Below are 19,628 nucleotides of genomic sequence, written 5' to 3' on the forward strand. Positions count from 1 at the left end.
TTGCACGCCGTGATCTTGCTGAACGGCAGCGACTCCGGCGCCTTCTGCAGCTGCACCCGCAGCTCCTCCGCGCGGATCGGAATCGCCCCGCGCACCGCGTACTCCATCTCGCGGATCCGCGGGTTCATCGACGTCGTCGTCAGCACCTTGCCTGTGTGCCGCGGCTTGTCCACCGACGACGGGTTCGTGCTGCCGGTGTCGGCCTTCTGCTGAGTGGCTATGGTTGTGGAAAGCATGCGTGTTAGTGTCTTGTTGAGAGGGGTGCCGCGCGAACGGCCGAGCAGCGAGAGCATAGCTTTTTAAAACAGAATCGCTAGTGACTAATGTTTCAGAGATAGTAATGGAAGGCTCCCGCCAGAGGATATGAAGTGGAGGAGAAAAAGCTGCGGGGCGGGGCAGGACAAGACGTGCGCCCCCCTCGTGCCCGCATGAGAGTCACTACAGTGTGACTAACTGTCTTTCCCGCATCTCCCTCGGTCGTACAGGGAAGCGTAAGCCTCGCGATGTAAAGCCCCCGCCCTTACCTTGAACCATGGCTTCTAGATACGCTTGTGCTGTGAAGAGAAAAATTACAGAGCTGGACGCTTGCTTTGCGACCAGGAAAAGAAAAAGGACGAATGGAAAAAAGATGCTTGCTACTTTGGCAGCGAGCTCCCACCACATCTGCCCTTTTTATACCCGATCGCTGCATCAGCGCGGCGCCAGTCGGTCCCCCCTTTGCCTGCAATCCCACCGTGACGTAAAAGTGCACTGCCCGAAATGCACACCCATCCCCTTGCGCCTGCGCGGCGGTTTATTGGGCACGGCCTAATACAGCATCGCACTCCATTCGCCAATTTGACACCGACTGTAGTTTATTGCCCAGGGCGCACGAAGAGCAGATTAAAAAAAAAACTGCGCCCACTATAGCGATTTCGCCGCAATTCGCCTTTCATTCCGTAGGTTCCGTCCACCGGTAATAAACACCCCCTTGGGGATAAATAGACGCACGGTCCGTCAACTTCCCACCAGTATGGAGAAAAAGGGATAGGCGGTTGTTTTACTTTTGCCGTGAGCGCTCATAGGTGCGCTCATTGACCCGGCTCAAGAACTCCTGGCGCTCGACAAACCTACCACGACATATGGAGTAATCAGCACATAGGCAAAAGCAGCTGAGCTCTCTTTTTTTGCATGCAGCATCTTACCCGTCCTTGTTGGCCTGGTCCAGGTCCTCGCGGATCCCCTGCTCTGCGACGAACCCCGACCATTCGCGCCTGGCCTTGTCCAGCGTATTCTCCTTTTTGGCGCGCCGCTGCTCGACCATCTCAGCGATCTTGCTGAACCTTGATGCGCGCCGCCTTGGTGCCGCCCGCCTGACCTCCTTACCGTCATCCTGCGGCCTGCTGTTCTCTGCCTGCGGCGCAGCTGATTCCGGCCGGGGGGCTTCCGGCCTGGCAGCCTTCGCGGGGCGCTCCGACGGCGCGTTCATCTCCTCCCAAATCGAGTCGATCTTGCGCTTCTTCTCCTGCGCCTGCGCTTCTGTGAGCTCCCTACATCTGCATCCGGGGCATTATGCATATTCTTGCATGTCATGCACATCGCCCCCAAGTGGCCTGTGGATTCCGGCCATTTTGCGTCCACACATTGTGCTTACGGTGGTCTATCCTCTGGCTCTTCGGCCTGCTCGCCGTCCGTCTCGTCGTTTTCCTCGAGGCTGTCTAGCAGATGAGGGGCATATTCGGGCTCAGCAGACTCTTTCTTGGCCATACCCCGCCGTCACGTAATAGCTGCTTTTCGGATTTGTTGCCTTACCTGGGACATACTCGTCCTCTTCGCCCTCCGACCCGCTTCCGTTATCACTCAAACCATCCTTGTACAGGTCTGCCAGCGACATTGTCGATAAGAAAAATCAGCAGCAAACAAAGTAAAACGAACGCTGCCCATTTGCCACCACGACGAGGCCCACCACCCGACATGCCCACACTCTGCATGCGGCATTAGTATGGAACAGCCATTTTGCTTTTTTTTTTCGTCGTTTTTTGTTTTGACGCCATCATGACGTCCAGGCTGGCTGTTTCAGAGCCCTTTCCGGGATTCGCCAATTTATCGAAAACCATACTTTGGGTTGGTTGCGGGTTTGGTCGACATTCAGGGCCGAAAGGGCCGGGGCATCTGGGACTCCTTATGTCTATTATTTACAGGCGCACAGAGTCGCGAGGTTGGCCTACGCCATGTCTTCAGCGCGCTAGTGTTTGTCCTAAGAGCAACCCAGCCTCCTGGCGGCCCTCCGGGCTGCTGGGGGGAGACCCAGCCTTCTAATCGCTTCGGTTTTCTGTATCCCATTTTTGCGATCTAATCGGCTTGAAGCCTGGGTCTGACAAACGAAAAATAGCATCTACTCACGTCATCCCAACCAGACAACGAAAGCAGCAGGAGAAGGATAAAAAATTTTTCTGAGCTCCCCTTTTTCTCGTTCCTGCGCAAAATTTTCCTTCCAAATTTTTAATTTAAAATGCCTGAAGTCAACCAGAAGAAGCGGCCCATGGGCCTGAAGGCGCGCGCAGCCAAGAAGCAGAAGGCCGAGGTGACGGCGGAGGGCGCCCAGGTGGTCAATGACTTTGACGACGAGAAGACAGCCACCATTATGCTCAAGAACGAGGGCGACGGGGAAACCAACGAAATGGACGAGCTCGAGGGCATTTTTGACGGCGCCCTGGAGGCACTGGAGGAGCCGGAGCGCGCCGTAGTGCTTCTGCGCGGCACCATCCACGAATGCGACCGCATGCTGCGGGTGCACCACGAGACGGCCCAGGCCGACACGCCCGATCTCGATCCCAAATTCTACATGATCTACGGCTCCGCCCTGTTCAGCATCTCGGAGCTGGCCGAGTCCGACGACAAACCGCAGTTCCTGGAACTGGCGCACCAGCGCCTTTCCCAGGCCAAGGAGCGCATGGGCGGGCGGGACTTTGCCTGGCGCGTCCACTCGGGCCTGGCAAAGGTCGCCTTGGAGCTCTCCGAGGGCGAATCCAGGGTTGATGAGGCGCTGGGGGAGTTTGATCGGGCCCTGGAGCTTGTCGACCAGCAGATCAAGCAGCAGGAGGCCGTGGCTACCGCCGATCTGGTTTTGGCGCTGGCCGACAGCCGCCGGCTTTCGGACGACGACTCGACCAAGCTGATCAGGTGGGCCGAGGACACCTTGCAGGGCTTGGAGCTGGATGCGGCTGTGAAGCTGGCGCTGGCGCGTGCCAGCTGGCTCAGGGCAAGCGAGCTACTGGAGCAGCAGGACGAGGAGACTGGCGAGGTGCCGGAGCGCGAGCGTGCTGTCGAGCTGCTGACCAAGGCACAGGATCTGCTGGAGGGACAAGAGGGCGACGCATTGCTGCTGCTGGGCGAGGTGCAGCTGAACCTGGGCAACGTGCAGGAGGAGGAGGACGCCCAGGAGGAAATGTACGAGAAGGCTGTGACGACATTCAAGAAGGCCAGGGAGAATGGCGATCTGCCAGAGCAGTTTGCGCAGTTCATTGAGGATTTCGAAGAGTAATTAAAAAAGAGCGCTATTGAGTACAAAAAGGAAGAAAGTATTAGCTGGCATAGGCCCCCAGCTCCTCGGCGCTGTCCAGCAGACAGTCCTGCTTCAGCAGCACACATTCGCCGCCTTTGTCCAGGTCAATGCTGTACTGGTAAAAGTACCCGTCGGACGTGGCCACCATGATTTGCGGACACGAGCTCATCATGGCGGCAATACTCTGGATGTTGGACTTTGGCAGCTTCAGGAACGCAAAGTCGCGCGACGGCTCCCACATCTCCGACAGCATATCGGGCATGAGCTGCGCAGCCTTGCCCACAATCTTGCTGCTCACCAGGCCCTTCCACGACGCGCGGCGCAGCATGCCCTCGAACGGCGCCTGGCCCTGCCGGCCATTGGAGCGCCGCGACGCCCGCCCGCCGTCCGCTTGCCGCCCACTGCCCTCGTACCCAGACACTTCGGTCTCGGCCGACCCAATCGAGCTGGCGTACGAGTCGGTCGGATGCAGCGCGCTGCTGGGCGACGACCCATTCGAGCCGCCATGTTTCTTTGACGAGCGGTTGCGGCCGTCGGCGACGCGGAAGATATGCACGGTGTCGGTGTCTGACGAGACCAGCAGCAGCGTCGACGTGGCATTGAAGGTGATCGAGTGGATCTTGGCCGGGTACGCACCACGCCGGAACTGCGCAATCTTCTGGGCGCCCGGCAGCGAAAACACACGGATAACCGTACCCTTGTCGCTCGCGGTGGCCAGCATGGTCCCCTCGCGGTTCATGGCCAGGTACGAGATCGGGCTCTTGTGGGCCTGGATGATGTTGATGGCTTCGCACGAGTTGGCATCAAACACCATCACATCGGTGGTCGCTGGAATCTCCACCGCCCCGCCAGGCTTGCTGGGCGGCACGCTGACTGACGCCGGCGTCGGATACGCGATAAAGCAGTTCTCGCTGCTGGGCGACATGGCACAGATTGCGCTCGGGTTCGGCGGCGTCTCGATGGTATGCAGGAGCTTCATGTTGCTGATGTCGTACACGTATATCTGCTCCTCCAGAACCGCTATAAGGCGCCGGCGGTTCAGCTTCACCGCCAGAATAGTGGTTGGGAACGTCAGCTCACAGATTATCGACTGCCGCTTTGTGTTAATTATTTGCAGCCGCCGCGGCGACAATGCAGGCTGGTCACCCGAGCCCACCAGTGCCACCAGCGACGTGCAAAACAGCATTTCCACCAGCCCAATGCCGCCCTCGGACCGCGCATAACATTTCCCAAACGGCTCGCAGTTGTATATCTTGTACCCGTTCTTTGTCCCCACCGACAAGCAGCTACAAGGCAGACAAGCGAGTTTAGCAGCCAGCAAGGAAAATTGAAGGCGAAATTCAGCAACTGCGTATATGCATTGAGATGCGCCTACCTGAAATCCTGGTTAAAGTTTATAAACAGCAGGTCGCTGTCTACTTTTGCGCTAATGTTCATCCTCAAATGAAGCAGAGATTGCGAGAAATAATAGCAGCAGGACGCAAATTGGACGTTAGAAAGAGTGCCCTTTTGCAGGTTGTATTAAAAAGTGGATGGGAGGAGAAGTGTGAGGTAAGCGCCTCCTCCCGGCCAGCAACAGAAATGCAATTGTCGTAACCACACGTGATCAAGTGGACTGACCACAGCTGCATGCCACCAGGCTTGAGCGTGTGCATGTTGGGATGCCCACACTGCTCAGCGGCGCCGTTCCAGGCAGAATGTGTCGTGGTCGGTTTGCGAAAAGAGCTGGTTCCCAATGACCCAGACACGCAGGGCGGCGCGGCGCTTGAACTGCTGCTGGATCTTGGGCCTGCCCCACAGCTGCTCCAGCGTAAACACCCCGTCCATGGCCTCCGTTCTGGCGGTCTCTTCTACCAGTGCCTCCAGCTGCTTGGCTGCCATGCGACGCCCCGAGAACACCGGGTATTCTATTGACTCCAGCAGCTGCGGCGGCTGGCCACACCTCTCGCCGCTGTCCTGGTGCTGATACTGCTGCTCTGGAGCCGTGCGCCTGACAAACACAGCCATCTGCGTGCACCCGCCGCAGGCAACGAACCCAGCAGCTGCATTGCGCATCTGCCTGCCCACGTCCACAAACCCAGCATCATACCCGTATGTGTCAGCGCAGTCCTGCGCCCACTGCCGGAACTCGTCACGCGTCCACTCGAACTTGTGGTCAGCGTCCCTGAACATGGCCTGTGGAGTGCCATAGTGCAGGTTAGGGAAGTTGACGTTAAATTCGGCGTTGGGCGTCGTAAACACTGCCAGGCGCGGCCGGTACCCGCCAAACACAGCCTGCGTCAGCGCCGATACCTGGTCCGGATACACGTGCTCAATCACCTCAGAGCATACGACAGCGTCGGCGCTCAGGCCACAGATGGGGATGGTGCCGTCGCCATGATACAGCGTGATGGTGAGTGGGTCGACGCGTGGCTCTGTCTTGTCCATATAGCCCGGGAGAAGCTGGGCTTTGGCGTTCAGCAGCGAGGCCCTTGGCTATGTCGATGCCAGCCAGCTGCGTGATCGGATGCTCGTCGTCATCGGTGGGCATTGTCAGGAAGCTCAGGATGTTGCCCTCGCCACAGCCGACCTCCAGCACCGACTGCACCTTGTGTGCATACAGCGTGTCGGCTATGTGCCGCCGCCGCTGCTCCCAAAGCGGGGGGAAGAAGTAGGGCTCCGGAGTCGTCATCGAAAGATGCGTTTTTGCGAAAGAAAGAGTATGCCGTTAGCCCCGAATACACCCTTTCTGCCTGAACAAACAATTTTTTTTTTCGTCTCTTGGGCTTTTTCTCTCCTGATTTCTATTCTTTTTTTTTTTTTACTCTTTCTCTTTCCAACTCCCGGTTTTCTTTCTTCGTTTCAGGCGCATTCGCTGTTGTATTTTGCAAACCAGAAAGTCGAGGAGGGAGCCTGAAACTGCACGCTTGAAAGGTCGCTTACAAGCGAAAGAACCTCCTCCCTTTCATTTTCTGCATTTCTGCACGCGGATTTCGAAACCTTTTTTACACATCCAGCATGAGCAACAAGGACCTTGCGCCCACCTGTGCCCACCGAGCCCACACAGCCACCCATGGGCCCAGCCAGCGACACCAGGGCCCGCGAGTATGCGCGTACTCACCTGTCTGTGCCACGGCCTGACCAGCTGCGCAACGGGACGCAGCAGGTGCCCGAGAGCCCCTCTGTCAGCAGCAACAGCCCGAGTCCGCCGCGCGCACGCCGCCGCGACGGCAAAAAGTTCATCGGGTGCTCGGCCTTCGAGGACTACGAGCTGACAACAAAGGTGGGCGAAGGCACATTTCGGCGAGGTGCACAAGGCAGTACACAAGGCCACAGGCGACGTGGTTGCACTGAAGCGCGTGCTGATGCACAACGAGAAGGAGGGGCTGCCGATCACAGCCATCCGCGAGATCAAGCTGCTGAAGGCGCTCAGTCATCCAAACGTGGTGCCGCTGGCCGACATGCTGGTCAAGCACGAGAGCCGCAGCGCCGTGCCATCAGTGTACATGGTGTTTCCGTACATGGAGCATGATCTGACGGGTCTGCTGGAGAACCCCAAGGTGCACTTGAAGATCGAGCACATCAAGCTGTACCTGAAGCAGCTCCTCGAGGGCACCGCGTACCTGCATGCCAGCAAGGTCATGCACCGGGACATGAAGGCCAGCAACCTGCTTGTCAACAACGAAGGCACCCTGTACATTGCCGACTTTGGCCTGGCACGCACCTTCAACCTCGATGACAAGAAGGACATGACCAAGTGCGTGGTTACGCGGTGGTACCGCCCGCCTGAGCTCCTGCTCGGCGAGCGCCGCTATACCACCGCCATCGACATGTGGGGCGTTCGGCTGCATTTTCGCCGAGATGCTGCTTGGCCGGCCCGTGTTCCAGGGCAAGACCGACCTTGACCAGCTCGAGCAGATTTTCCGCGTCTGCGGGTCCCCCGACAACTCCTCGTGGCCGCGCTGGCAGCAGCTGCCGGACTGCTCGCAGGTCAGCGAATTTGCACGCTACCCGCGGCGCCTGCGCGACGAGTTCCTGCGCTTCGGTGACGACGCTGTGGATCTGCTGGAGCAGCTGCTGCAGCTGGACCCGGACCGCCGCCCTGAGGCTGCCGATGCCCTGAAGAGCAACTTTTTCTGCACTCCGCCGTTCCCGGCACGCCCCGAGGATATGCCCAAGTTTGAGCACTCACATGAGTTTGACAGGCGCAAGCACCAGCAGCGCAAGGGCACCCAGCCGGTCGCCCAGCCGCCCCCGCCGGCCCACCAGCAGAACGACTACCCGAGGCACACGGGCCAGAATACCGAGCACTACTCGCCCAGGCGGAGAGACGATAGAAGGTACCACCGCCGTGACGACTCGTACAGCCGCTCGCGCAACGACGGATACAGAGACGGCGGCTACAGAGACAGCGGTGGTTACAGAGACAGCGGTGGCTATAGAGACGGTGGTGGATATAGAGATGGCGGTAGCTACCGGGACGGTGGTGGTTACAGAGACAGCGCCGGCTACAGAGACAGTAGCGGATATAGAGACTCGTCGTCTCGTCGGGGCTACAACGGCAGTACTCAGCGTGGCAACAGCACCACCACCACCAGTCGCAACACACATCACCACCCGTACCAGCGCAGCGGCAACAATGGAGCCGACGCTGGCTGGAAATAAAAATAAACAAAAACATGTAGCCTACTCTTCAATCTTTCTTTCTTACCCCGAATGTAACCCACTATGAATGTACTTGATGTCGCTTCGAGAGAATGCTGCTGCTGCAAGGCAGTGGGGGGAGGACCCAGGAATGTGCACGCGATATCAGCAGCACTGAGGGCATCGACGGAACCAGGTGATAAACTCGATGGGCTTGCCACCTTTGCGGGCCGGCCATTTTCCAAGCAAAATTTTTTGCTACGTCAGGCAAATCAATCGGGCTGAGCCTCAAAGCGACCGGTCCTTTTTTTCCGTCCTTCAAGCCCTGCCCTTTCCTTCTCTTCTTCCTTATTCATTTTAACATCTTGTGCTGCATTTGTTATTACCTTCCCTGCTAGCCAAAAAAGCAAATGTCGATTGCCGAGCTCATTTCTAAACTCAACACTCTTGGCTTCAGCGAGTCCGCATTCGAGCATGCAGCGGTCGACACGGTAGACCAGTGGGCCGAAGCCCTGGCGACCGTCTCGGGCGTGCCCAGCGACTACGTCCTGACCAAGACGCTGATCTTCAAGCCCAAGCAGCCCAAGAGTGCGCCGATTGCGCCCGTTGTCGTCATCGCCAAGGGCGACTCCGGCACCAACTCGACGCTGCTGGGCAAGGAGCTTGGACTCAAGGACCTGCGGTTCGCCAACGACGATGTGCTGACCAACATTTTCAAGACGTCGAAGGGCTCCGGTAAGTACTGGCGGCAGCCTGTTGTGTGAGTCACACGGACTGATGGCTGATGTGTGGATTTCCGGTGTTTGCTTTTTCCTTCGCTTGTAGTTTCGCCCTTTGCCCTGGGCAACGTGCCGGCTGAGAACGTCGAGCACATCAAGGTCGTCGTCGACCAGGCTCTGCTGGCGGACGGAGTCGGCAAGATTGCCTTCCACCCGCTGGACAGCACCCGCACTGTGTTCATTGCCCCAGCAACTCTGACGTCGTTCCTCGAGTCGGTCCCTGGTCTGGCCGCATTCCGCCCGATCGATTTTGAGAAGCTTGCTGCTGCGGCCCCTGCGCCGAAGCCGGCTGCGGCCGAGAAGAAGCCCAAGAAGGCTGCAAAGAAGGAGGTCGCTGAGGTCGTGGGCTCGGCCAAGCTCGGTATCGAGGTCACCAAGGAGGGCGACTTCGCCAAGTGGTACCAGCAGGTGGTCACCCGCTCCGAGATGCTCGACTACTACGACGTGTCGGGCTGCTACATCGTGCGCCCGCTGGCGTACTTTGTGTGGCAGCAGATCCAGGAGTTCTTTGACGGCGGGATCCGCAACCTGGGTGTCAAGAACTGCTACTTCCCGATGTTTGTGTCGTCGCGTGTGCTGGAGCGCGAGAAGGACCACATTGAGGGCTTTGCGCCCGAGGTCGCCTGGGTGACGCGCGCCGGCTCGTCGGATCTGGCCGAGCCGCTGGCTATCCGCCCCACCTCCGAGACCGTCATGTACCCGTACTTTGCCAAGTGGATTCAGTCGTACCGCGATTTGCCGCTCAAGATCAACCAGTGGTGCTCGGTGGTGCGCTGGGAGTTCAAGAACCCGCAGCCGTTCCTGCGCACGCGCGAGTTCCTGTGGCAGGAGGGCCACTGCGCCCACCTGACCAAGGATGAGGCCATGGTGGAGGTGCGCGATATCCTCGAGCTCTACCGCCGCATCTACGAGGAGCTGCTTGCCGTGCCCGTCATCGAGGGAGTCAAGTCCGAGAAGGAGAAGTTTGCTGGCGGCGTGGCCACCACCACCGTCGAGGGCTTCATTCCGACCACGGGCCGCGGTATTCAGGGCGGCACGTCGCACTACCTGGGCCAGAACTTCTCCAAGATGTTCAACGTCGTCGTCGAGGACCCCGAGGCCACCGGCGCCGAGCGCCCGAAGCTGTTTGTCCACCAGACGTCGTGGGGTCTGTCCACGCGCACCATCGGCGTCATGGTCATGGTCCATGGTGACGACAAGGGCCTGGTTCTGCCGCCCCGCGTCGCCGAGACCCAGATCGTCATTGTCCCCTGCGGCATCACCGTTAAGCACACCGACGAGGAGCGGCGCAAGCTGTACGACGCCTGCCTGGACGTCGCCCACCAGCTCAAGCAGCTCGGCCTGCGCGTCGAGACCGACCTGCGCGACAACTACACGCCTGGCTTCAAGTTCAGCCACTGGGAGCTGCGCGGCGTGCCGCTGCGTCTCGAGATCGGCCCCAAGGACCTGGAGAAGCAGTCGGTGCTGACTGTCCGCCGCGACACCTTCGCCAAGCAGCCCGTGTCCCGCAGCGACATCGAGACCGCCATTCCGGCGCTGCTCGAGACCATCCAGAAGGATATGCTGGTCAAGGCGCGCAAGACCATGGACGAGCGTGTCAAGATTGTGCTGGACTGGGAGAACTTTGTGCCGACCCTGAACGACAAGTGCCTGACGCTCATCCCGTGGTGCGAGCGCGAGGAGTGCGAGGAGCAGATCAAGGAGCGGAGCTCGCGCGACTCCCTCGGCGACGAGCCCGAGGACGACAAGGCGCCGTCCATGGGCGCCAAGTCGCTGTGTCTGCCGTACAACCAGCCGGCCGAGCCCCCCATCGTCCCGGGCCAGACCAAGTGCATCCAGTGCGGCCACGAGGCCAAGCGCTATGCTCTGTTCGGACGCTCTTACTAGACAATCTCCCCCGTAGCTGATTCAGTGCACAATTAAAAAAGATTACAAATCTCTAGCGCTGGCGGCCAAATTCTCCGCCGACAGATGATCTGTGTCATGGGAGATGGCAAACCCGGCGTTCCGTGGTGCCACCGTGCATACGAGCTACATAACTGGGTGGCTCGGAGAGATAGGGGGATTGCCGTAGCTTAAGGGGTCCGTGAACAGCCGCCACTGGTATAAAACGATGTGGCCGGCCACATGCCACTACACACCAAGCTTCGCCCTCTTGTCTCCACGCCTTATTCAATAACTTGTGCATATACTGCCTTCTTTTGTTGGCACACCTCCGCTGTGTTCGTTTACCCTCTGTTTTTACCTGTACTTTTAACACATTTTGCCCGAATGCACCGAATTTCCCGGCTCGCGCTGGCTCGCTCCTCGGCACTACCGCGCCCGCTTACTGCAACGCTGCGCTCCCACGGTATCCGCGGCCTGAGCAGTGCCGCAGCAAAGCCAGTCCCCACCAGCGAGCCGCAGCCGCCGATGCTCGCAGACCTGTTTGGCCGGTTCCACAACTACCTGCGCATCTCGGTGACAGGAGCGGTGCAACCTGCGGTGCCAATACTGCATGCCGGCTGAGGGTGTCGACCTGACGCCCAACGAGCGGCTTTTGACCACGCCCGAGATAATCCGGCTGGCACGCATATTCGTTTCCCAGGGCGTGGACAAGATCCGGCTTACGGGCGGCGAGCCGACTGTGCGCAAGGACATTGTGGAATTGATCTCTGGTCTCAATGAGCTGCGGCCACTGGGGCTGAAGAAAATCGCCATTACCACCAACGGCATTGCATTGCGGCGCAAGCTCCCGCTGCTGCGCAAGGCGGGGCTGGATGGACTCAATATCAGCATTGACACCAGGGATCCGCGCAAATTCGAACTGTTCACGCGCCGCAAGGGCGCCGACCATGTCTTGCGGGCGAATTGCCGACGCCGGCACACTGGGATTCGACTTTGTCAAGATCAATGTGGTTGTCATGCGCAACATGAATGAGGACGAGGTGCCGGCGTTTGTCGAAATGACGCATGATGATGACATTGATGTGCGGTTTATCGAGTACATGCCGTTCGACGGCAACCAGTGGGGCAAGCAGAAGCTGGTTCCGTATCGCGAACTGCTCGACAACCTCGTCAGGCTCTACGGCGACCGGATCGAGCGGCTGCCGCTGGAAGACAACCACACGGCCAAGGGATATAGGATCAAGGGATACAGGGGGCAGTTTGGCTTTATTACCTCCATGACCAAGTCGTTCTGCTCCGACTGCAACCGAGTCAGGGTGCTGGCGGATGGCAACCTGAAAGTGTGCTTGTTTGGGAATACCGAGGTCGGTTTGCGCGACATGCTCCGGGACGGCAGCTCCGACGCTGAGGTCATCGAGACTATTGGCAAGGCGGTCAAGCGCAAGAAGAGGGCGCATGCAGGTATTGACATTTTGTCACAACTGCCCAACCGCCCAATGATTAAGATTGGCGGCTAAAAACACGCTTTTTACTATGCAAAAGCGGCGTGATTTGGGGGATGGAGTTGTCAAATACATTTTGAAATGCCAGGACATCTAGGCACGTTTGGGCTGTATTTCAAATTCTGAGCCAGGTCAAACGCCCTCTTTTTATAGCTTGACTCGGGTTGTAGAGCCTTACACGACGATATACCTGTTTTCTAGTCCAGTGCCCCCTGAGGTGTTGCTGAGGCGTTGCCTAAGCTGCCACTGCGTATAAAATCAGACACCAATGCCCTCCTCAATGTCTACCTCCAGAAAAGCGTCCATTTTCTTCTGCTTGTGTTCGAGGTTTCAGGGTTTCTAGTTTCTGATCGGATTTGTATATAATTTGTCTGTGTGTATTCATGACGCCTGTTAATACCCTTGTGTTTGCCTGCCTGTATACCGATCTCACTACATATGACTGCAAGTATTGTGGCCAGTACCACGCTCCACCTACCGATCCTGACCCTACCCATGGGTGTTACAAGTAAGGCTGCTGTGCCTAGGTGCTGGCAGCGGCATCAAAAAAAAAAAGGTAGTATGTGACACTGTTCTGTGACATTGTGTTTAGCTTTGTATGTTAGCGTTTGCATGTGCTGTCATGATCCAAAAATAAATCCACCGATGATTCTATTCTCACTTGATGGGAAAGCGACATTCACTATGCGCCTTCCAAACTTGGCATAAGGGAAGCAACCCACCATACAGTATCTGTTTTTAGATTGTCCCCCCTTATTTTGCACCAGTTCCCAATACTTGGCTGCAAGCTTTTTGTAATGGTAGAGATCTGTTCTCAACCACCAAAACACCCCAATGCCAGCTACCGATCAGCAGCACAGCTGGTTGAAATCTTCTGTATTTATTCGAAAGAGGCCTACCACAAGCATCAATTGACTTGCAATCGGTGGCAGACGAAAAACCTGTGCTTTAACAGCCAGTAGAGGAACTGAACATGGTGTGCTTGTCTGAAGATCTTGCGAAAGAGAAATCTAATATAGACTAGAAACAAGGATATATAAAGACACCCACTACCACAGGCCCACTGTCAAGGAATCCCCGGATAGCAGCAGGATGGTTTTTCTCGGTGCCAGTCTCCTGGTACTACCGCTAAGCGTTTGCATTGTTGGCCAGGTATTGCCACCAGAGTCTTCAACTGCCTATGTGGATTCGCTCCAGTGTACAGGTGCCTGGTTGACCATAAACGATATGAGCGTATGTGGGCTGCAAAGCTAGCTGACTGCTGACGGATTGTGGCAAGAGTACGAGGTTGACATCCAAATAACCTGTTCCTATATGGAACGCCTGTCCTTGAGCAGAGTTGGCCACAGCGGGCTTGTCGCCGAAGCTGTACTGCATACCAGGCCACGCGGGTTCTTTCCAAGCTCGACCGAAATGGGTGTCGAACTGCGCCCAGTAGCATCTGCAAACAAGTGCTTTTCAGCTACACCAGACATGTCTCTGTTGGCGAGTCCTATCCCAATCATAAGTGAAATCCAGATGCGTTCTCTGTGGATAGACCATATTTACTACAATACAGCACTCTATACTGGTCACTACTCTCTAAGTAATTTGCTAGACCCGCCATGGGCTATGCTCCGAGAATGCTCCAAAGGAATTGGTATGTCGGTGATGGCGGCTTAGGCGGCTTGGTTACCACCTGAGACAGACGCAGACATTTGTAGCGAATATCCTGCAGCTGATCAGACGAGACAACGGTCTGCGGTATGCGTAGCACTTGTAGTGGATGGAATGAGCGAATGTGGGCAAAATCGATGGCTGGTGGGTAAGTTTCACAGCAGATTACAGTGTTCTCACTGCTGCTGGAGGCGATGTGGATTACCTTGAGTGGCAACCCAGAGGTAAGTAGATACCACAAGGCTGCTACGCTATATGATTTGCTGAGCTGTGGCATGTCTGCAATAGCTGGCACGTAAAGTCGGCCAAGCTGAGGCATATTCTGCGCAATGAGTATGGCATCATTGTCATCGATAGCCGGTATTTCTAGCGACACGAGCTTTGTCCATTTCGTTGTGAATGTCTGACAATACGAAATGTCCAGTGGGGTTCGCGAATATAGCGCAGAATGTGAGCACAGCCCCATTCGCAGTCGCTGTAGCTGAGGAAATTCCGCTGCATCGAGACTGAAACTGACCGGCAGCTCGGCTTGTATTGGCATCAGATTCACCATGCTCACTGTCAGCGACTCGAGATATCTCCACTGCACCTGTGGACTGCTGCGAGAGTGCAACCAAGTCTGGCTGGTTAGAACAGAACAGCCCGATTACCAAGAGCTGCTCGCTATTAAACCCATTTACATCCAGCCAGCGCAGCGTCTGCTTCTGCGTGCTCAGCACCCACCGTGCAACCCGAACGTCAATCATCGGCGTAATCGACATGCGCGTCAGCGTTTGCATCACGGGTCTGGTCAGGATCGAATCGGGAACAGTAGTAATGGTGGATAGTGAGTCCTTCTCGCTTACCATCGCGCGGATATGGATCTCACGTAGCTCGGCTGCCTTCATAAACAGTGCGCCTCTTCGCATATCGATGGGCACGCGCCCGGTAACAAGCCAGCACGCGAATATTGCCAAGCCTCGGCTCGATGTATTTTGCCAGTCCCGGAAAGGCACACTTGTGTGCGTAGTCAATCTCAAGCTCCTCGAGATGCGGCCACAGCGACAGGTCACAAAACGGCTGCATGGCTTTGTTTTCTTGTGTGAACGAGTACCGCCGAGAATATGCATTATTCACGCTCTTGAACTGGACCAGAATATAGAGTTTGCGTGTAAAGTGGCCGTGGGTCAAGCGAATTTCTGCCAGGGACGCCTCTGCTGCGTGGGATGTGACGCGAATCGTGCGCCAGGCATATTTGAGCGCTACTCTGCGCCATTCAGAGTCGACATGGGAGAGGTATGACATTGACATTGTCGAACCCGCCCTTTTGTACATGGGTATCCCTTTGTGACCGTGGAGCTGGGATGAACGTATGCCGGATATCGTAGTCGTATATAATCCGGCATATATGCTCTTTGATGTCGGCTGGAAGCGGCCGTCGTGCCATGGCTTGTGGATATCGAGAATGGGCAGAGGGAGAGGGAGTCAAGAATGAAAGCATAGTTTGCCCCCCCACTTTCACGAATAAGGCTCTGGAATATTAAACAGCAGTTCCCGGAAATCTATACAAGATGTGGAGGCCAGAGTGGAGCAGAGTGGAGCAGAGTGGAGAAGAGCGGGAAGGAAGCTTGCTGCGAAGGTTCGCATTACCCGCAACCTAGAGTAGCGGCAGCCGTTACCACGTGGCGGTCACTTGTCCTCTGCGTGATCCTTGATGCTGGGCTACCCCTTTGTCGTATCGGCCTTCGGCACAATTGGCCTTGCCTTATCCTCTCGGAATTTCCTTTGGACGATCCTGGCGTAAGGGTGAAAGGGGCAGTTGATGCAACGCGGCTGTGCTAAAACTTGATGCATGTGCAGCACATCATTGCCATGCACGCAGTTTAGGCTCGGATAATGTAGGGTGCTTTATACCAATCAACTTCTAAAAGGGACGATAGAAAAATACAACCACTCTACTCGATGAAAGCACAGACTGCATCTCGCGATCATATCGCCGGGTACATGCAGAGTAATGGAGCCAGGTTCGGGTGCAAAACTGTTCAATACAGACACAGGAAGATTATTAGTAGTAGGGTATAAATAGCTAGTCGGTGCTGCCAACCCTGGTCCATCGGTGAGCTTACGGGCGGGGTAGGCGGGGTAGGCGGGACCGGCGGCACCAGGTTCTGACCATCGTTCTGGTAGTAATGATAGTGATGGTGGTAGTGGTGGTGGTAGTGGTGGCATGTTGTTTGCCATGTGCAGTGCCTCCCCAATCGACGACCGCTTGCGCAACAGTCTAGGCAGAACCGGACCTTGCAGTCAGAGCCCTGTGATCATGGCCCGGATGTGTCTTGATAGAGGGAGTGATCACACTGTATGTCGGGGACCCAGTGTCACAGCTATCCCTGCTGTCGGCGAGGCTGCTAGCCAGAACACGCTCGCACAGGTTCTCGTGCTCACTATCAGATATCTCCGAGCAGCTATCAGACTCTGCAGAGTCAACCGGCGACAGGTTCTGTGTGACTGCGAACATCGAGTCCTTGCGCATAGCGTCTTTGGAAACAACAAACGGCTGGCTCAGTGAGATCCGGTCCGGCTCGTGGTTGTAGTCGAGGCTCTCAGCAGTGGCCTCGGCGATGGATGTCGCAGCCATGTGCGGTACGTCGCCAAACTTGCGATGGCTATCAGCCAAGCTTACATGGCTGGTCTTGTTGACTGGGCCATGTTTTTTGCTTGTGTTCATTCTTGAGCTCGGCGATGCGACTCATGGCAGGCTTGGCGGGAGCAGGCTCGGGGGCTCTCTGCGGTGTGTGCGACGGCGACCCGGTGGTTGAGTCTGGGAGACCAGGGAACTCTAGGTTGAACTCCTTGTAGCGCTTGGCCAGGAAAAGCTCCTTGCTCTTCATGACGCGCGTCGGCAGGTCGCCCAGCACAATCCACGGAGTCTCCAGTAATTCCCGACTTTGGGCCCATGGCGACGGACATGTACTGTGCTGGATCGCGCCAGGCCTTGAGTGGCACGCTGTACCACTTCGAGTCGCCCTGCGCCCAGGCGTGGGCCATCTTGGCCATGCACTTGGCGACATGGCTGCCCTGGCTATCGGCACGGTACGCCTGCTTTTCGCCATTGGTGTTGCAGACATCGCCCGCAGAAAAGATCCAGGGCATTTCGGCATGGCCGATCTGCATGGTCGGCCGGACCTTGATCTGGTTGGTACGTAAGTCGATGTAGTCGTGCTTGTATATGGGGTCGAGCGTGTCCATGATGGTTGTGTTGAACGTGATGCCGTTGCACAGGAACTGCAGATCAGAGAACAGCATGCGGCCCTGTGAGGTCTTGAGCCAGCGACCCTCGATCCGGTACGTCAGAGGCTCGTCGTCGGGGATATTGACGCGTTCGTTCAGCAGCACTTTGACGCCCATGGTTTTTAGCTTTTTCAGAGCCTTGCGCGACATGGACATGCTCTTGTTCGACGACAGCAATGTGGGGCCCGCGTGCGCCAGGATCACAGGTCTTGGTCGGGTTCTCCGTGACGATCTCGGCTGCCAGGCCAACGCCGGTTGGACCGCCGCCAATAATAAGAATTACGTGTGCCGACTTGACCTTCTCTGCTGTCACGCGCATCTCGGCCTTGCCCTGGATCGACGACGACACCTCGAGCTTGCACGGCGGCGGGTAGATCGAGCCAGTGGCGACCAGCAGCGAGTCAAAGTCCATCTTGCGGCCATCAGACAGGATCACAGAGTTGGCATACACGGACGCAACCTCACCCTGGATCACGCGGTTGCTCGGGTGCTTGAGGACGTTGGTGTATGGCAGCCAGACCATGTCGATCAGGCTGGGCTTGGCGATTGAGCGCAGGGCACCCAGGTTGTAAAAATACATGTCGCGCTTCTCGATCACTGTGATCGTGACCATGCTGGGTGACACCAGCTGCTCGAGCTCCTGCGCCGCGCGAATGCCGGCAAACGATCCGCCGATGATGACTACCCGGAAGGTCTTGGATGTTTTTGGGATGTGGCCCTGGAAAGCCGCAGCGGTAGGGAGCGCCGACACCGAGTTGGCGCCTGAATCCTTGCGTGTACTGACTGACATTGAACTGTCCGACAGGCTCTCTGAGTGCTTGTGTGTGGAAGATTTGAGGCTGTGCGACGCCGAAGTCATTGTGTCGAAGAAAGAAGACGATCTTTTGCGGAGAGGAAAATATGAGTGCTGGGTGGTTTTATCAAGGAAACAGCCAGGTTTCGATAAGGTGGCGGTTGATGAGACGGCGGTTAAACTGGCAAGGGATTTGGACTGACTAATATAGGCGGGAGGAACGGATATATGATACTAGCCCCACTACGCTTTGGCTATTGTAGAGGTGGAAATAGATCGCTAACTGATGAGCTTGTCCAACTAGCTTTCAACGCAACTGTGGGCGTGACCGAGAGTTAGCTTGACTGTGGGCGTGAAATTCCGGGCTCACTGCTGAGAACGCTTCGATCGTAAATAACCGTCCAGGGTAGTTCGGCTCAGGAGACTATTATAATTTTAAGCGGAGGTGCTTTCCGTGTACGAGTCGCGTGAAAGGGTGAGGCAGACTTGGTGCGATGCAGTAAAAAGGGACGGCCACTGGTGACGGGAAACACGGTTGCAGTACAAGCCCACGGATAAATAAAAGACCAAAAGGCTGGAGCAGATGGGAGGTAGTGAAGAGAGGAATCGGACTGGCAGGATCAGAAATGGGGTGAGCAGATGTTGCCTGATAAATAGTCAACAGAACTCTGAAACGCTGTGTATATTAAAGATAAGGGCAGGCTCGAAGATGGGGATGCACATGAAAGCTTTTTATTTTTGCGAATTACCGCGACCTGGCGCCCAACCTGCTGACTTTTAAGGCATCCAGCGATTCTCGGCCAAGGATGAATATTTTTGTTGTCCTCTGCCTGCGTTGTTGGGCTCAACCGTTGCAGCAAGGCATTTGCATACAGCCGAGACGCAAACAGGGAAAGAAATGCGGCTGCTTTTTTTTACTCCTTGCTATTGCCGAACTACAGATTGTGCTGCTCAATTCGCCTATGCTTCTGCTTTCCCTCCCGTGATTTTTGCAGGCAGAAAAGGACTGCGACATGCCGGGCTGATCATCCTTTACACTGCACTGCACATCCCACGCGCAGGCGGCAAATAACTGCCCGGCTGCGGTGGCTTTTTGCACCTGCGCCATATAAACGCCAATTACGGCCATATCATGTGTGTGCTGCAAGTGCAAAGGATACCGGTGCTGTGTGGGAGGCCAGAGGGGGAAACCGTCACTCCATGATCTGCGACATGAAACAGAAAAGCCAACCACTGGCGGGTGGCTGCCGCAGTGAGTCCTCTCTTGAGATAAACGAACAAAGATCTGGTGCGGCATTCTGTTCTGTTTTGGTAGCATGGAGCGGCACTGGGAGGTCTTGGGCTCCCGATGCGAAGGCTCTTTTTGCTATATCCAGTAACCGATCCCGGGTCCTTTTGTCACCGTGTCCTCGGCAATCAGCGGACATATTCGCTATTGGGCAGTCCGCCTGCCCATCCTGGGCACGTATCGGATGTATCGCTGTCCACGTATTGGTATACCTCTAACCCCTTGATTTGTTGGAGTGGTGATAGAAATAAGCCACAAGTGAGGAGGCGACACGTGCAAAACGCAC

At 56.5% G+C, this 19,628-nt stretch overlaps 9 protein-coding genes across 9 annotated transcripts; 4 read left to right on the forward strand and 5 right to left on the reverse strand.

Annotated features, from left to right (window-relative positions):
* Positions 1 to 836: 836 nt before the first annotated feature.
* Positions 837 to 1,873, reverse strand: DL89DRAFT_264611 (uncharacterized protein; the record flags this gene model as incomplete). The annotated part of the gene is made up of 3 exons (XM_040886319.1): positions 837 to 1,109; positions 1,185 to 1,510; positions 1,865 to 1,873. 3 exons carry the CDS (start codon positions 1,871 to 1,873, stop codon positions 1,040 to 1,042), a joined length of 405 nt encoding a protein of 134 aa, XP_040748032.1. The 3' UTR covers positions 837 to 1,039.
* A 430-nt stretch (positions 1,874 to 2,303) lies between these two features.
* Positions 2,304 to 3,523, forward strand: DL89DRAFT_320255 (uncharacterized protein; the record flags this gene model as incomplete). Its single annotated transcript, XM_040891191.1, has 1 exon — positions 2,304 to 3,523. Exon 1 carries the CDS (start codon positions 2,492 to 2,494, stop codon positions 3,521 to 3,523), a length of 1,032 nt encoding a protein of 343 aa, XP_040748033.1. The 5' UTR covers positions 2,304 to 2,491.
* On the reverse strand, positions 3,474 to 5,003 carry DL89DRAFT_264612 (uncharacterized protein). The gene has a single exon (XM_040886320.1). The coding sequence runs from the start codon at positions 4,521 to 4,523 to the stop codon at positions 3,564 to 3,566; it is 960 nt and encodes a 319-aa protein (XP_040748034.1). The 5' UTR covers positions 4,524 to 5,003; the 3' UTR covers positions 3,474 to 3,563.
* A 130-nt stretch (positions 5,004 to 5,133) lies between these two features.
* Positions 5,134 to 6,234, reverse strand: DL89DRAFT_264613 (uncharacterized protein). The gene is made up of 2 exons (XM_040886321.1): positions 6,114 to 6,234; positions 5,134 to 6,019 (listed from the first exon to the last, which is right to left on the reverse strand). Exons 1-2 carry the CDS (start codon positions 6,213 to 6,215, stop codon positions 5,219 to 5,221), a joined length of 903 nt encoding a protein of 300 aa, XP_040748035.1. The 5' UTR covers positions 6,216 to 6,234; the 3' UTR covers positions 5,134 to 5,218.
* On the forward strand, positions 6,222 to 8,260 carry DL89DRAFT_264614 (kinase-like protein; the record flags this gene model as incomplete). The annotated part of the gene is made up of 4 exons (XM_040886322.1): positions 6,222 to 6,243; positions 6,547 to 6,806; positions 6,832 to 7,362; positions 7,385 to 8,260. 4 exons carry the CDS (start codon positions 6,222 to 6,224, stop codon positions 8,186 to 8,188), a joined length of 1,617 nt encoding a protein of 538 aa, XP_040748036.1. The 3' UTR covers positions 8,189 to 8,260.
* Positions 8,261 to 8,430: 170 nt separating this feature from the next.
* Positions 8,431 to 10,863, forward strand: DL89DRAFT_264615 (putative proline--tRNA ligase C19C7.06). The gene is made up of 2 exons (XM_040886323.1): positions 8,431 to 8,902; positions 8,993 to 10,863. The coding sequence occupies exons 1-2, from the start codon at positions 8,578 to 8,580 to the stop codon at positions 10,831 to 10,833; spliced, it is 2,166 nt and encodes a 721-aa protein (XP_040748037.1). The 5' UTR covers positions 8,431 to 8,577; the 3' UTR covers positions 10,834 to 10,863.
* A 580-nt stretch (positions 10,864 to 11,443) lies between these two features.
* On the forward strand, positions 11,444 to 12,350 carry DL89DRAFT_273864 (molybdenum cofactor synthesis 1; the record flags this gene model as incomplete). Its single annotated transcript, XM_040889115.1, has 2 exons — positions 11,444 to 11,782; positions 11,835 to 12,350. The coding sequence occupies 2 exons, from the start codon at positions 11,444 to 11,446 to the stop codon at positions 12,348 to 12,350; spliced, it is 855 nt and encodes a 284-aa protein (XP_040748038.1).
* A 1,295-nt stretch (positions 12,351 to 13,645) lies between these two features.
* On the reverse strand, positions 13,646 to 18,120 carry DL89DRAFT_290300 (FAD/NAD(P)-binding domain-containing protein; the record flags this gene model as incomplete). Its single annotated transcript, XM_040890071.1, has 9 exons — positions 13,646 to 13,738; positions 14,509 to 14,580; positions 14,642 to 14,872; positions 14,934 to 15,014; positions 16,097 to 16,220; positions 16,268 to 16,670; positions 16,720 to 16,900; positions 16,935 to 17,399; positions 17,434 to 18,120. The coding sequence occupies 9 exons, from the start codon at positions 18,118 to 18,120 to the stop codon at positions 13,646 to 13,648; spliced, it is 2,337 nt and encodes a 778-aa protein (XP_040748039.1).
* Positions 18,121 to 18,867: 747 nt separating this feature from the next.
* Positions 18,868 to 19,624, reverse strand: DL89DRAFT_23376 (uncharacterized protein). The gene has a single exon (XM_040884938.1). It carries the CDS (start codon positions 19,370 to 19,372, stop codon positions 18,899 to 18,901), a length of 474 nt encoding a protein of 157 aa, XP_040748040.1. The 5' UTR covers positions 19,373 to 19,624; the 3' UTR covers positions 18,868 to 18,898.
* Positions 19,625 to 19,628: the final 4 nt, after the last annotated feature.

This window comes from Linderina pennispora (assembly GCF_002104995.1).
Source record: "Linderina pennispora strain ATCC 12442 chromosome Unknown DL89scaffold_1, whole genome shotgun sequence".
NCBI classification, from domain to species: domain Eukaryota; kingdom Fungi; phylum Kickxellomycota; class Kickxellomycetes; order Kickxellales; family Kickxellaceae; genus Linderina; species Linderina pennispora.

Coding starts and splice junctions, on each gene's coding strand:
- DL89DRAFT_264613 (XM_040886321.1), bottom strand. CDS start 6,215: ATGACGACTCCGGAGCCCTACTTCTTCCCCCCGCTTTGGGAGCAGCGG. Junction 6,020..6,113: donor AGGTGCAGTCGGTGCTGGAG/GTCGGCTGTGGC, acceptor GCATCGACATAG/CCAAGGGCCTCGCTGCTGAA.
- DL89DRAFT_23376 (XM_040884938.1), bottom strand. CDS start 19,372: ATGCTACCAAAACAGAACAGAATGCCGCACCAGATCTTTGTTCGTTTA.
- DL89DRAFT_264612 (XM_040886320.1), bottom strand. CDS start 4,523: ATGAAGCTCCTGCATACCATCGAGACGCCGCCGAACCCGAGCGCAATC.
- DL89DRAFT_264615 (XM_040886323.1), top strand. CDS start 8,578: ATGTCGATTGCCGAGCTCATTTCTAAACTCAACACTCTTGGCTTCAGC. Junction 8,903..8,992: donor CAAGACGTCGAAGGGCTCCG/GTAAGTACTGGC, acceptor CTTCGCTTGTAG/TTTCGCCCTTTGCCCTGGGC.